General features: G+C 38.6%; 1 protein-coding gene across 22 annotated transcripts in view; it reads right to left on the bottom strand.

The window, feature by feature from the left end:
* The window catches only part of CLEC16A (C-type lectin domain containing 16A), a 183,080-nt gene that overhangs the window by 121,565 nt on the left and 44,753 nt on the right, over positions 1-16,762 (bottom strand). For 16 of the 22 annotated variants that reach the window (XM_008172819.4, XM_065558824.1, XM_065558829.1 and 13 more), the window contains 3 exons: positions 14,338-14,566; positions 8,327-8,456; positions 3,131-3,231 (listed from right to left, as the gene is read on the bottom strand). In XM_008172819.4, the coding sequence (XP_008171041.2) occupies positions 3,131-3,231; positions 8,327-8,456; positions 14,338-14,566 (460 nt within the window). The remainder of the gene's footprint in view (positions 1-3,130; positions 3,232-8,326; positions 8,457-14,337; positions 14,567-16,762) is intronic. The other 6 variants (XM_065558828.1, XM_065558819.1, XM_065558821.1 and 3 more) reach the window with 1 other exon arrangement.

The raw sequence follows: 16,762 nt of genomic DNA, 5'->3' as shown, positions 1-16,762 counted from the left end.
AAGTGAGAATTGTAGCCGGCATTGCAAGGTATTTATATGCCAGATATGTTAAGAACATAAGAACGGCCATACTGGGTCAGACCAAAGGTCCATCTACCGACAGTGGCCAATGCCAGGTGCCCCAGAGGGAGTGAACCTAACAGGCAATGATCAAGTGATCTCTCTCCTGCCATCCATCTCCACCCTCTGACAAACAGAGGCTAGGGACACCATTCCTTAACCCATCCTGGCTAATAGCCATTAATGGACTTAAAAGAGAACTGGATAAATTCATGGAGGTTAAGCGCTGTTATAGTCCTAGCCTTCACAACCTCCTCAGGCAAGGAATTCCATAAGTTGACTGTGCGCTGTGTGAAGAAGAAATTCCTTTTATTTGTTTTAAACCTGCTGCCCATCACTTTCATTTGGTGGCCCCTAGTTCTTGTATTATGGGAAGAAGTAAATAACTTTTCCTTATCTACTTTCTCCATATCACTCATGATTTTATATACCTCTATCATATCCCCGCTTAGTCTCCTCTTTTCCAAGCTGAAAAGTCCTAGCCTCCTTAATCTCTTCTCATATGGGACCCATTCCAAACCCCTAATCATTTTAGTTGCCCTTCTCTGAACCTTTTCTAGTGCCAGTATATCTTTTTTGAGATGAGACCACCACATTTGTACGCTGTATTCAAGATGTGGACAATAATATATTCTCTGTCTTATTCTCTATCCCCTTTTGAATGATTCCTAACATCCTGTTTGCTTTTTTGACTGCCTCTGCACACTGCGTGGACGTCTTCAGAGATCTACGATGACTCCAAGATCTTTTTCCTGATTAGTTGTAGCTAAATTAGCCCCCATCATATTGTATGTATAGAATCATAGAATATGAGGGTTGGAAGGGACCTCAAGAGGTCATCTAGTCCAACCCCCTGCTCAAAGCAGGACTAATCCCCAGACAGATTTTTACCCCAGATCCCTAAATGGCCCCCTCAAGGACTGAACTCACAACCCTGGGTTTAGCAGGCCAATGCTCAAACCACTGAGCTATCTCTCCCGCCCCAAAAGACACGATTTCCCTTTACAGAAACCATGTTGACTTTTGCCCAACAATTTATGTTCTTCTATGTGTTAAACATTCATATATCTCTTCATGCTTCAGCCACCATTCCAGAGGACATGCTTCCATGCTGATGACGCTCGTTAAAAAAATAACGTGTTAATTAAATATATTTCATGTTATAACAGTCTCAGATGATGACATAGTACATGTTGTTCATTTTAAGAACACTTTCACTGCAGATTTCAGAAAATGCAAAGAAGGTACCAATGTGAGATTTCTAAAGATAGCTACAGCATTCGACCCAAGGTTTAAGAATATGAAGTGCCTTCCAAAATCTGAGAGGCATGAGGTGTACAGCACATTTTCAGAAGTCTTAAAAGAGCAACACTCCGATGTGGAAACTACAGAACCCGAACCACCAAAAAAGAAAATCAACCTTCTGTTGGTGGCATCTGACTCAGATGAAAATGAACATGCGTTGGTCTGCACTGTTTTGGATTGTTAGCGAGCAGAACCCATCATCAGCATGGATGCATGCCCTCTGGAATGGTGGTTGAAGCATGAAGGGATATATGAATCTTTAGCGCATCTGGCATGTAAATATCTTGCAACGCCAGCTACAACAGTGCCATGCGAACGCCTGTTCTCATTTTCAGTGACATTGTGAACAAGAAGCGGGCAGCATTATCTCCTGCAAATATAAACAAACTTGTTTGTCTGAGCCATTGGCTGAACAAGAAGTAGGGTCTAAAGTTTTACACTGTTTTATTTATTAATGCAGGGTTTTTTTTGTACAAAATTCTACATTTGTAAGTTTAACTTTCATGATAAAGAGATCACACTTCAGTACTTGTATTAGGTGAATTAAAATACTATTTCTTTTATTTTTTTACAGTGCAAATATTTGTAATAAAAAATAAATAAAGTGAGCACTGTACACTTTGTATTCTGTTATAATTGAAATCAACATATTTGAAAAATGTAGAAAACATTTAAATAAATGGTGTTCTATTAACAGTGCAATTAATCACTAAATTTTTTAATCACTTGACAGCTCTAATTTTGATGATTAACTGAATTGTATTGGTCATGGTTCAATACTTCCATACACAATATTTGTTTCTATATTATGCAGACATTTGATGCATTTTATCTATCAGAACTTCCTAGAATTGTGACATTAGCATTCAGTTTACATTATTGTGTATGTCATATGTTCAAATCCTTTCACAATGAAAAATCCATTAAAGTTGCATCGGTTCATTACAAGATAATCAGCAGTAAAGCCAACTCTGCAGCTACCCCAAGTAATGTCACATATACAAGTGTATGGACCAACTGCAAAAACATATTAAAAGCAAAAAAAAAACCTTCATAATAAAATCTCTAAAACTGAAACTAAAGAATTATGATGCAACATATTTGTAGCTGTTGAGGACAAAGAAAATTGTGTCATTAACAAAGAATGAATTAAGGACTTGTGGAATTGAGTACCAATAGCAGGCCACAGTACACTTTCAAAAATAAGGGGCCTAATTCTCCACTGCCTTCTACATCCTGTAGTAATTTACACCTGAGCAAAAGGGTAAAATGCTACCAAGTGGGAATTCTTCACTCATACCAGTGGCAATATTTTATGCTCACTTTTCACTCACTTCAAACCACGTGTCTGTGAAAGTCAGGGGAGAATCAGGGCCCCAGTGTTCATACTGAACATACAGTATTTTATTAGTCCAGCTTAAGAGTCCTGAAGTCGAGTAACTGAGAATGAAGTGCAAATGAGTCTAATTCATTTCTAGTTCTAGGAAACCAAATGAAGAAACAAACCATCTAAACAATAATAGCATTCTATTAACAATTCTTCTAAAATGCAGATCCTACACAACCTTTACTGTCACTGCATTTGTTTTTCCTTTCGTCATATGAAGATTTTGTTTCTTGTGGTTTAAGTCATCTAGAAAAAACATATGTACTTCACTGAAGAAATGTTTACCAAACTAAGACCACTGAGTGCAGTCAAGTCTCTTTTATTCTCCTTTCTGTGGAAAGGCACATTTAAGAGTATCCAAAGTAATTAAGATCTTACCTTTATTTTGAGACATTGCATACAGAAGACAAAGTACAAAGAGAGCATAGTAATCATCTTCAGCACAGTCCTGTGCATTATATACCATATCGAGAAAAGGCCTGTGGAAAAGAGTAGTATTAAAATGGTTGTTTTGTTCTGATGCTAATTGTAACATAGCCTGTGCCATTACCTACCTATGGAACAGAATGACTCACTATCCAACTATGCCCCAATTCTCTCTTTAGATATGGTAAAGAGCAAAAGTCAAGCTGCTTGAAAGCAGTTATTCTATTGTGTTTATTACTGGTATTACATCTGGTATCTTAGCAGGAATTTTCCCCACACCCTCCCAAATGGGTTATTTTTCAGGCCCAATGTTCGCTGGCACTTTGGCTTTAAAAAAAAAAAAAACGGGAAAAAATTACAGATTAGACATTCCACAGTTTGTTCTAAGCAGACACCACAAACTTCAGGGGGTTGTTTATACTTGTCTGTGACACAAAACTGCATTGGAACGTATGGAAAACTAAGGACCAATGAACAACTTTGAGATGGTTACACCATTGGTTAGTATAAATAAAAGCACTGTTTACTAGAACAGAGCTACAGGTTTTACTCTAAGCCATGTATGGCGGAAACGATTATCCTTCCTATGTGGAGGAACAGAAGTCTAAAAGAAACAACCTGAGCTATTTAAATTGATTTCAAACCACTCTGTTAGCTTGGGTTCGATGTGGGGTGATTCAGTGTCTAGTGCAAGAGACTTTACACAATCAAGTCATGACAAAGTTGTGGCCAAGTAAGTAGATACTTTCAAAACTCCATTTCTGGACTAAACAGACTTTCTGGAGCTTGGGCACATGGAGCAGCTATCAGCTCCAAATGGATTTTTATTTAAAAAGCATTCCATCGTGTGTAACTAACAAAAGCAAAAACTAGGTTCTGAGGCCTGCTTTGCAGTCTTTTTTGTAGAGCATGGCTAAAGTCGTCCTGTTTTGTACAATCACTCTGTTTCTCTACAGTCTCTACTATAGCAACATACTTGGCTTTAATTTCAGACAACCTAAATAGGAAGGTGCATCTGAAGAAGTGAGGTTTTTTTACCCACGAAAGCTTATGCCCAAATTAATCCATTAGTCTTTAAGGTGCCACCAGACTCCTCGTTGTTTAAATAGGAAGCGGAGTTTAGTTGGGGACAACACTTCAAAGGAGGATGGGTCACAAGTGAGATACCAAGCTTCAGCACTATTTTAGCACTTCTCACTTTCAGAAAGATAATAATTACAATACTGCAGTTAGATAAACATGTACCCTGGTTCTACAGATTAACTGAGGCAGTTTAAATAACTTCTCCAGATCCAGAGGCAGTAAGTGGGACTAGAACTCAACAAGGTTTACCAGTCTGAGCACAGAGACAAGAACTCTTATCTCTATGTTTTAAAGTTTGTTAACAATTAAATACATTAAGCCATTCTGAGAGCCTGTGATCAAGGCTGATGTGCTAATGAGGGCCTGAGGCCAGTTAGGTCACCTGGCATCACCTGAGAGGAGGGCAGCCAGGTTTAAATTGAGAACGAAGCTCAGCTGGAGAAGGGATGGGACAGCACTATAAAACCGGAAAGCTGAGAGTAGAAGGGGGCTGTAGAGGAAGGCGTCTACCCTCCCCGGGATGAGGGAGGTCATCAGGGAGAAGGAGGAAGCACAGAGGGAGAGTAAGCCCTCTGAGCCTGTCTTGGAGTAAGTAGTGTGGCAAGAGGCTAGGAGGGGTGAAGTATCCACAGCAAGTAGAGTAAGCTCCAGTGATAAACCCAGAACCAGGAAAGAGAAAATAGAGAGGCTTGGTAGGAAGTAGCCCAGGGAAACAGCAACAGGCACTGAGAACCTGGATTACTAGTTAGAGAGTCTCTGGACTGGAACCTGGTATAACAGACAGGCCTGCGTTCCCCTGCCAGACACTGGCACAGAGTCCTGAGCTGGGGCTGAACACTGTCTGGCAACAGCATTTGAACAGTTGAGTCTGGAAGGAGTGGACTAAATGGTGACCTAGCCAGAGGGCTAAGTTTCCAGAACAAAGGCTATTACAGAGTGAGCAATGAGCAGCAAGATGACAGTTAGTGCAGTGAGCTTCATTCTCTGACCTAGATGCAAGGAGGCTTGCTGTAGTGAGTGGAACCCCTTCACAGAACCATAAAAATATTAGGCATCAGAAACATGTACAATGAAGTGTACAATATGACAAGTAGGAATTGATTACATTGGACTGAAAGTATGAAATGCTTTAATACTAATAATAAAGCTCAGAGTAGAAAAATGAATACTGCTCCCATCCTCTCAATACCACCACCATAAAAGGACAACCCTGGATGTTCCTTTGGATACAAGAGAAGCAGTCACTATGCAAGCAAGTTTCACTGCATTTTTCCAGCCCCTCCTGCCACTAGTTTAGCCATGATCACAGCATATAACCTACAGCCAGGCATTTCGGATGTGTGGTCTCCTATAGAAACCACAGAGGGTCCTGTGGCACCTTTGAGACTAACAGAAGTACTGGGAGCATAAGCTTTCGTGGGTAAGAACCTCACTTCTTCAGATGCAAGTAATGGAAATCTCCAGAGGCAGGTATATATCAGTGTGGAGATAACGAGGTTAGTTCAATCAGGGAGGGTGAGGTGCTCTGCTAGCAGTTGAGGTGTGAACACCAAGGGAGGAGAAACTGTTTCTGTAGTTGGATAGCCATTCACAGTCTTTGTTTAATCCTGATCTGATGGTGTCAAATTTGCAAATGAACTGGAGCTCAGCAGTTTCTCTTTGGAGTCTGGTCCTGAAGTTTTTTTGCTGTAAGATGGCTATAGAAACCACATTTACTGCATCTATAAACAATTCAGCCATTTGCTTTATTCCCTTCAACTATACAAGTATTAACTAGAAGTCAGGTAGGTCAGAGAACATTGGAAGTTCAGACATGACTTAGAAGTTCCTCCCCAATCCATCCTCATACAAAAATAGCTTGGGAGGAACTGAGAACCTGAGCCATAATGTCCTGCCTTAGTAGGAGGTGTGAACTTGATGGTCATATATGCCCTGTCCCAACTACTGTACTATGATTTTAGGTACATCAGTGCAGTACAACAAAATCCAATTTGTCATTTGGATACTGTTTATGTAGCAAATATTGTGTTGACAAATATATTTCCCAGTTATTTTTGCTCCCACTAACGATGATTAATGGGTGCTCTATTTGAAGGATCAGACTGGAAATTATTTTTTAAATTTCTGCAGATCTCCAAATTCTAGTACCTTCCCCAATGTTAAACAAATGTTAATATCTACTGGGATTCTATTTATCCCCAAATTGATCCACCTTACCATTCAAATGTCATGCACAGTAAAACTTGCAAAATGAAGGTTTGTTTACACACAATATTGTTAAATTTCATGCTTTATAGAGCTGGATCTACATTAGACATTTAAAAAGTCAACATCTGCCAATGCAGAACACTCAGTTACCACACTTTCCGCCAATGTGCCATAACTTTTGGTAAGTGCAGACTTCGCTATGACATATGTAGTGATCAATTAGATTGGATAACGAAATAGGAAAGAAGATATCTTTATACACAGATCCAATCTTTAATGCAAAAAAATACTTCATCAAGTTTGTTTCATTGGGGGGGGGAGAGAAGGATTCAAATAGTGTTTAGAATGCTGAGGTATCAAAAAAATTCCAAGATTTTAACTGTTTATTCACCTAGTAACTGAATAATTCACTTTAACAAAAAGTTTTGTGCAGTATTTTACTTTGCTAAGTCTAGGAATACTTCCCTCACATATGTGATAAGATCTACTCTTGCTTTTAGACGTGCTTCACTTCTGCACAGATGACATTTGAACGAAGATGCAAGATGCTGTTAGATCGCTATCTATATTCTCATCTGTCCTGAAATGCAAATATCTGACAAGGTGTTAGGATGATCAAATGAATATTTTGCATTTTGAAGACTTAAAAACTAATATTCTAATATCTTCAGGCACTGTACTTAGTACTATCATGGCCAACTTCATTTTATAAGAAGTGGTAAACCAGAATCTCTTGCTCACTCACACTTTACTTAAAAAACCCTATGCTGCCCACACTTGCTAGTAACTAACGTTATATTCCGGTTACTGTCACCCATCTTTACTCTTCATGAGCCTTCATATCTGTCCCATTTGACAATTAGACGAGTGTGGTAGAGGTACTCTTTTACTGGACCAACTTCTGTTAGTGAAAGAGACAAGCTCTCAAGCTTACACAGAGCACTTCCCTAAAGAAGCGCGCCACGTAAGCTCGTCTCTTTCACCAGTGGATGTTGGTCCAGTAAAAAAAAAAAAAGATTACCTCACCTACCTTGTCTACAACACTGCAAACCACTTGGATACAAAAAATGTTATTGTCAATGTGTTCTGTTTACCAAAATTGCTATTGATCACCCCAGCATCCAAACCAAACTACTGCAGGGTATGGTGACATCTAAAAAGTCATTTACCCAACACAGGGGGGAAAAAGCAGAACAGGATACTCCAGGACACAGTAGAAAAAATTACGTCAAAAAACAGAATCAAGATTTTACTTTTAAAAAAAATTTAAATCATTTACATGTTACTAATTCCTTAGCAATTTAAGACAATCAAATGGGAAGAAAAAGTGATCATTTTGCATTTTCTTTAGTTTCCTAATTGTTAGTAGTATTTCAGATTTTAACTGCTAAGAATTTTCACACTTAAAATGCTCTTCTGCACCAAAAAGATTAACGTCCTTGCTGCGAGACTCCCACCTAGCATATTGGAATCCCGATCTCAACTGAGGTTTCTGGGTACTACTGTAAGAAAAGTGGCAAACCAAAAGACATACAAAACACATCCTCAGAACACAGTTTGTTTGTTACATATAATGCTTCCTATTCTGGCATACAGCAACATACAGAACTGCTTTAAGACAAAGCATCCCTTTCAGGCAGGGAAACTGAATATAGCAGCCTCCAGGGAGTGAAGAGGATAGACACTGCTTCCTTACTGCCACACCTTCAACATGACCATATACAAGACAGCTACACCAGTCAAATGCAAATGTTTGGACGAGCCATAAGTTGAAGGGGGGAGGGGAACAAAATTGGAAAAAGAAAAAAAGAAGCAGAAGGAAGGAACCTAGTCAGGTGAATTACAATTCTTTCATACCTGCTCCAGTTTGTCATTTCACTCCCAGAGGCAGCAGCACTCTTTTCTTCATCAGTTGTATTCTGCTCTGTCACCGTTGAGATAGATAATTCTGACATCTTACACCGCTCCATGATTACCATCTCTATTTCTTAAAAGAAAGAGCTAAAATTGAGTTTCTAGAGGAAGAGGTGAGCTATTTGAAGTATTCTTTATGCAAAATGTAAACGTGATTTTTAAAGTGTTATGCACCTAAAAATGAGGGAAGGCACTGCTCATGTGTCAGAATATAAAGAGAGGCCTGTCTGATTTTCCTACCATCACAACAAAATATTAAAAAGCATTTCTTATAAGATTTAATATGCACTCAGGGCTTCAGAACTGATGGTGTAATTATTTATGAATATAAAAGCCTTTACAAAACTGTTAACTGCCAAGCATTTTAACAGCTTTTTAAAAATGGTCTGTATTTGCCAAAAACCTATTTACACTTTCAATTATCTCAGGGGCTTTAAGTGAAAAATTGTTCACTCTGTGCCCAAACGTAATAAATCTAGTGTATATATAATAGCTTCAGATTTTATAAAAAGTACACTGGCACACACACACACACACACACACACACAAAGGTGGAGGGAAACAGTATGTGGAATTTAAAGGAGTACAGTTGTTACTGTAGTAACTAATGCAAACAAACTCTGTTTATGACTAATATTTCAGGTTCTGAGTATGAAACTATTAGGTTTCAAAGTCTTTCAACAAGTTGTCTATAGACACAGACACTTCCTCCACAATACTGAGGAAATTCAGTTTTGGCAAAGGTCTCCCTAAATTTCTTTAAGTGTAAGCTAAAGAAAACACTGATGTATTGAGACTTTTTTCCAGTAAACATCAATTTGTGCATACAGGCAGTTTGTAAAGCAATTCACCAAAGAGCCACTCTTCCCCTGACACAAGGAGTTACTTGTGGTTCTTCACCGGTGACGTCAAAACTTCATTCCCTCACAGACAGTAATGGCAGCCCTAGGCTACCATTAGATTTAGACTGCATATTTAGTCATGCAAGAAACTCCACACTGCCGGACAGCTGATAGATCCACTAAGAGCTGCCAACTGATTGACTTTAGTGCCCTGTAATCACTCGTGCCCACTGATCCTTTCCTCTCCAGTGCATGGCCCAGCGCTAGAAGGCAACATGCCATACAGAAAAGACTGTTTCAGACCCTGAAAACTTAAACTTTCTAAGGGCTGGCTCACTTGTTTACATCCCCACAGACTGTGGCTAGGTCTACATTACCCGCCTGAATTGGCGGGTAGAAATCGATCTCTCGGGGATCGAATTATCGCGTCTCGTCGGGACGCGACAATCAATCCCCGAATCGACGCGCTCACTCCACCAGCAGAGGTAGGAGTAAACGCCGTTGACGGGGAGCCGCGGAGGTCGATTTTGCCGCCGTCCTCACAGCGGGGTAAGTCGGCTCCGATACGTCGAATTCAGCTACACTATTCGCGTAGCTGAATTTGCGGATCTTAAATCGACCCCACCCCCCACCCCCACCCGTAATGAGGGCCTGCCCTGTGTGCTCACTGGCACCAGGATCAAGCGCCAGAGATCTTACAGGTATGCAGAGGCTGAGCAGGTCAGTCACAGTTGAAGTGGGCAGTGGATAGGGGCCTATGCATCCCTCTCTGCACACAGACCCACTTGACAGATCTGCATGTCACTCAGATTTATTTAACAAATTGCTATTGATCATCCTTATAGCATACAAATGACCATACACCTACACCCGATATCCTGAAATCTAGAGAAAACATAACTTTCTGGCCACAGATTGTACTACAGCATTACAATCCAGCAGGATTTTGACTGACGGGGCCATGGAGAGGCAAAATTTAGTCCTGACACTTTCCAAACCTCTGGACCATGTCCCTGGATCCCTCCGCTCCATGATATTGAGCTGTGTTTTTCCAAGGCAGTCCTGTTAAGAGTATTCCCCTTATACACATTTGTAAACATCTACCGTTTTCTCAAACAAAAACAGTCTCTACCAAGTAAGGGGAAAACATTTGAAAGGGTAAGTTTTAGAGTAAAACTAGTAAGAGGCAACATAAACAAGAAAAACCAAACCAACCATGAAAGAACAAGATGTTGCTAAAAGGATACTTCAGTATATCTATGTACCAAGATTCTAGGATTGTCACTCTGAAGCCTAGAATGTCTGCGGAGTCACTATGAAGTGATGGAACAGTTACGATCATGACAGATCTTTTTGTTCAGAATATCACCAGGTTGAATCATCACTAAGCTTCATGGTCCATTACTGCCCAATTTTGAAATTCTCAGCCATTTATGGCCATTTTTCGTTTTAAACATATGACAACGAATTATACCCATGCAACAGCACAGGCTTTGAGCTATTAGTATAGGAACATCAAACAAAATTATGCTGAATTGTAAATAGCCATGCTACTAACCAAGTTCTCTCCTATTCCCTCCCTTAGGCATCTCAAAAATCCAAAACTCTACTGTCAGTAGGCTTAGCAGTTCAAACCCACAGCCAATCATTCCCCTGGCAGTGACAACTGATTCCTCAAGCCAGCTACTCTGCTCTCAGCCCTACAGTCCACTCAGAATAATCTGGGACTTTGCTTCTACCCCAAGGACAAAGGTTACCCAACCCAAAGACATATTCACTCTGATTCTTCGTTTTTCCTGTTTCCTCAGGAAAGTCTAGCATGCATGTTTCCTTGGCAACTGGCATGCAGACAGTATAATGTTTTGACACTTGTGCCATTTAATAGCCTAGAATCCTAGCAAAATAATGGAATACAAAATTTCCTTGAGCATATGTGGTTTGTAAGGGAAGAGTTTTTGATAGTTACTGGCCCAGAAGCGATAGGAAAAGAAATTTAATCCATGTTTATCAAAGCCACATTTATGGGGAGAAACAAAATCTGTGGCATGTTTTTTTAAAATGGCAGTGGTGGGGACTCTGACAAAGTAGAAATGTTAGTTAGAGTCTCAGCAGAGTTAGATTGGTGTGCACAGTGCATAGGTCAGAAGTAAAGATGACATGCAATTTAGCTCCTATAATAAATTTGTTTCCATGGCTGTAAAAATGAATTCACATTTTTATCATGCCCACATACATGATTCCAAGGAGCAGCAGCAACAGAAAAAGTAAAGGTCAGACTTCAAGATACAGTCCCATCCTGGGGCATGCATGTAGTTCCATGGGATGATAATATGGATCAGGTGGTTATACTCATGAAAAATAAATAAATAAAAAAATAAAATAAAATAAAAAAAAAAAGATAGCCAAATCAGCTCAAACCAATTAAGGAAGTGCCACTCCCAACAATTATACAGGACAAATTAACTCAAACTCAAACAAAGATCTTTTTCCATCAGCTATAGCCAATATAAATAGATTCCTAGCCAACAGATTCCGCCTACTTATCTCTCTAATTTGCTCAATGCAAATCAACTTAGATGCAGTACTTGGTTACCAGTGAACTTTTGTAATTTTATAGTTCAGGTGCTAAGGATCAAAGTCTCACTGAGTCAGTGGATTGGTCAGGACTTCTAATTTCCTAGGCTAACCTAGGTACATATGAACTTAACCTTACGAATAACAGAAACAAACTAGAACAAAGTGTTTATTAAAAATATTAGCACAAAGAGAAGTTACTCCAATGTGATAGTTGCTAGACCTGTTTTTACAAATGAATTAAAGCAGTAATTTGCAAACAGGCCTGTGGTTCTTATTTAAAGCTATTAAGCCACACTAAGTGATCACTACAGTACTTCCCAAATGTTTTCCTAATATTACTTTTTCACATAAATTGCTGTAATTGCCAGAGGGATGTCATGGGATTGCAAATGGGAGATAAGGTGATGCACAAGACAGTAAGTTGTGGTCCACATTGCAAAAAAAAGTTTGAGTGAAAGCAGAGTAGATGAGCAAGATATTTAGTTTCACTTAGCTACAAAAGCCTTAACATGCATTTCCATCCTACGTCAACAGTATACTAACTTTACTAAGCTTTACAACACCTTTGCTGGATAAGTAGTATCCCCATATTATAGAAGTGGAAACTGACAGGGTTAAATAAGAGACTGTCCCAACCTTGCACAGCAAGTCCGTAACATAGTTAGGGTTAGTAGTACCCTATTATTTTTGCTCTTGTACCTTCTCATGCTGTCCCCTGCAACTAGAATGGCATCTCTATTCTTTCTGCTAAACATCCTCAGTCTCCTTGAAATCCTGTCTCAAGACCCACATTTTGAGCTTAATAACCACCACTTCCACTGCTGTTCAGCTTAAGCCTCTCCTCAGTTACTATGTATGACCCACAACTTTTGTTCCAACCCTCACTCTCCCTTTCCTTTACACCAATTTTATTTTATTTTTTTAAATGTTGTAGGTTTGCCTAATTTGGATTTAAAGCTTTTCAAGGTAAATACTATAGAAATGCTGAAGATTAAATTATAAAAGCTATATCACTATCACAAACTTATGAAAACAGCCCCAATACGCCAGGAAGCAGTATACAAATGCTTTACAATATGTGGAGTCATGGAACAACGTCCAATACGCGATACTTGGAATCATGGAACAAAGCCCAGTAAACACCACTACGTTGATTCGCATTACACTACTTGTTTGGAATTAGACACTCAGTAAGTAACTACCTGGTTAATGCTATGCTATGTACTAGGGGATTACCCAGGAGGATCATAAACATTATGAAAACTACCCACTAAAGTCCTGTCTCCACTATAAAGAAACCAGGTTAAAGTGAGAGCTGTTCTGAAACACTTTCTAGTAGGGTTCTGACACTGTTGTAAGAAGATTTTAAGTTGTAGTATGGATGCAAGCCATGTTAATAACCTTTAACCCACTTTAAGTGTTTTAGAAAAACATTTTACACACTTCTCCCAGTTTAATATATTAGGCGCACACTAAGATTTTTGCCCTCACTTCTCTAGCTTGGTCCCTTGCCCACCCCAAAATTCATTTGTTAAGCCTCTTGAGAAACTGGGAAGAGGAAGAATCAAAAAATGCACTTCGTGAGCACATGAGCACAGGAGTTTGATTATGTAATTTGAACCAAAAAATGACAATACAGTCATTACATGCATTCTATTTAGCATCATTTACATGAAGTCAGAATGAAGAACTTGGAAGTTCTTTTTGGACAGATTAGTTACACACATCAAAATGCAAGCAGGATATGAAAAAGGGCTGCCAAAGAAGTCATAGCATAGGGAAAAAAAAATTTTATTGTGGTATATGCTTCCTGAGATGCAGTGCTGTCATCACGGTCTCATTTTAGGCATAAAAACTCTATTTTTTGATACGCATTTTCCTCTTAACTAGTAACTTAAAATAACGAAAGTAACTGAAGAGCATGTCTTTCTGGTGCAGCACCCAATACTTTGACTCTAACGATTCAAGCATGATAGTTCTGTGAAGCAACTAGAATGCACATCAATCAGGTAATTAAATAAAAAAATTGAGGGATTTTTTTTTTTTTAAATTTTGCACAGTAGGCAGACGTAGAGATGTGGCAATGCTTGGCAGAAAAGGGTTTACTCATTGCCAGTCAACATAGGATGCTTGACTTTTGGGGGGCTTTTTAACCCCCTTTGCTTCTCCATTAACAAATGACACAGACTTGTTAATAAGTCTTACAACACTGATTAATCATGTGCAGCTAGCTATAAGGTGTATTTGTTATTAAAGGCTGGATGCCACAGGAGAAACTGCAGACACTTCACATTTTCCACCAAGTAAAACACAGTCTTCTTCTAAAGTGCTGAATTCTACATGAAGGAGAGGTTAAAAAAATAAGCAAGAATCATTTCCTTAAATGTGGAAAAAAATCTAATGATTCTGTTTATTTAGTTATGCAACCAGTATTATAAATGAACATAAAACATGAACTAGACCACAAACATGAGATACTATTAAATTATTAGCATATATAAAGTTTGCATGGTTTTCATTCATTGGTGCACTCACCTTCATTTTCCCCACTTGCCTTGATGCCTTTTGAACTACCCTCTGTACCTTTAGCCTTATCTGGGTCTTCTTGAGTATCCTCAAGTCCTCTCTCCTCTTCCTCCTCTTCACCAACATTTTTATAGTTGGGTCTTTTTTGCAACCTCTTCTTTCCCTTATGCTTGTTAATTTCAAGAGATCTCTCCAGTGTCTCTGTAGGTTTTATGAAGCATCTGATGCTTGATTTTGCCTATTAAATTTAAATGAGATACAGTTTTAGCTATAGATTTCTTCTGCAATTTAGCATAAAATGGGTAGAAGTCACTTCAGTTTGCATAAGACAGATTATTTACAAATCTATTAAGCATTTCACCTACACATGTCAAATTTAGCTTAAAAAGGCCACAAAGATTTAGCAATATCTAATTATCAGCAGTTCCAGGCCACCTACAAAATACAAGTATTCTAATCCTAAGGACTTAGTAGCATTAGGAAACATGACCATTTCAGGACAAGCAAGATCTAGATCTATCTATTAAACATGACCACTTTAAACTCATGTACCATCAAGAAAAAAATTCTCAAAAAGTAAACGTTTTTTGGCATGCAACAGCATACAATGCTAAACTAAATCAAGTCCCATGATGTTACAAACTGCAGCAGCTGCTGTTTGAATTAGACCATGCAGGAGAGACAGCTCAGAGAGGACTCAAACAAAAGCCTATTGCACAAACAGGAAGAGATGAGATAGTAAAAAAACCCAAACAAAAATATGGGGCTGAGGAACACCCATTAATATAAAATACAGCTTTTAAATAAAATATAGGTATGCTTTTTACCTCAGTGTGTTTGATGAAAAAACACTACTATACCTCTAACCTCTTTTTAAACTTTTAAAGAGAGGTCAAAGTATACTTAATTGGTAGAGGTTTTCATATCAACTTCAATTTAAAAGGCTAGTTTCACTTGCAAGAATGTTTAGAATTAAAATACAACCACGTTGAGTGTGTCTTAGAGGATGTATCAGGAATTTGCCTTCTCAAAAAACTTAAAAATATTTAGAAAAAACATGCACCCATATTCAGTCAAAAAACTGACATTTCCTAAATGTTTATGTACACAGCAGGCTCAAGCTACAATGGTAAACACTGAAAAACAGTAACTACTCATCTGTTAATTACATTAAAAGATGACATTTAAGATACACTTCCTGTGTGCACATATTCTGCACACAACATGGCTCCAAGAAAAACAATTTGCACTTTAAATGAAGGTCCCCATTATACAGAACTGAACACAATTGGATTCATTAAAATATGTATGTTCTAACCCAAAAGTTATCACAATATCAGACGTGGTATAACTCTCACAAAATCGGAAGTTATTTTCCTATTGCTGGTGTGATAGATAAATTTATACAATTAAGGATAAGTATAGCTAGAAGACTATTAAGTACAATGTTCTTTTCTTGGCCCCGTCCTTCACTATTAGTAATGTCCCCCCTTAGTCCTTGGTGCATCTGCCTCAGTCACCATCATTTCTTCCTCTCCCCACCCCCCAAAAACCTATAATAATTTCATAGGCCTTGTCTACAACCGTGAATTAGTCTGCATCACAAGGGCGTAAATTGTAGTACACATTAGCATGCTACACACTAACTGGCCTGTGTGGACCCTGTTGGTGCACACTGAAAGTTCTCTAGTGCGCATAAACATAAACCTGTTTCAAACAGAACTCCATTAACAGCATTAGGGAACTTTTAATGCATGCCAGCAGGGTCTTCATGGGCCAATTAGTGCACAACACAGTAGTGCACACTAAAATTTAAACCCCTCTGATGCAACATCACCAGGTAGACAAACCCTAATTGATTTCATTTTGTCCTTCTCTATACTCCCAAAACATCTCCACAGATCTAGTTTTCTAAACTTATTTTGTAGTATGTGTGTGGGTGGCATGCATTATATAGAACAGAAAGACATGGCTTAACACAAGCCTGTTTCTTTTCTGATGCAAAGCTACAGTATATCAAAGCAATTTAAGATGACATTTCCCTCTCCCCCAAAATGTGACAAATGCTGTAGATGGGTTTGCAGAGAGCAAAAACAAAGAACAATTTGTTATGTGAAAAAAAATCTTTCAATCACTGTACATTCACAGCTTACATGGGCAATACTTCATCACTTAAAATTGCTATCACATTTCAGGGTACAAATAGTAGCAATATGGGGGAAAAAAACACCACTTAACATCATCCACTGGAGTTAGTGGATACTGACTCCTGTCGTGCAACAAGAGTAAGATTTTTGTAACCTTATCTCGTCAAGTGACTGAAGACAGAAAATAAAGACATGTTTCTTACAAGGACCTTTGGATGGCTCATTTATTACAAAAACACAGTACCCGTATTTTATGCGATATGATTAAGTATATTTCACAGTATTAC

Source organism: Chrysemys picta, chromosome 10 (assembly GCF_011386835.1).
Source record: "Chrysemys picta bellii isolate R12L10 chromosome 10, ASM1138683v2, whole genome shotgun sequence".
Taxonomy (NCBI): domain Eukaryota; kingdom Metazoa; phylum Chordata; order Testudines; family Emydidae; genus Chrysemys; species Chrysemys picta.
The sequence above is the reverse complement of the archived record's forward strand: the minus strand, read 5'-3'. Positions and strand labels throughout refer to the sequence as shown.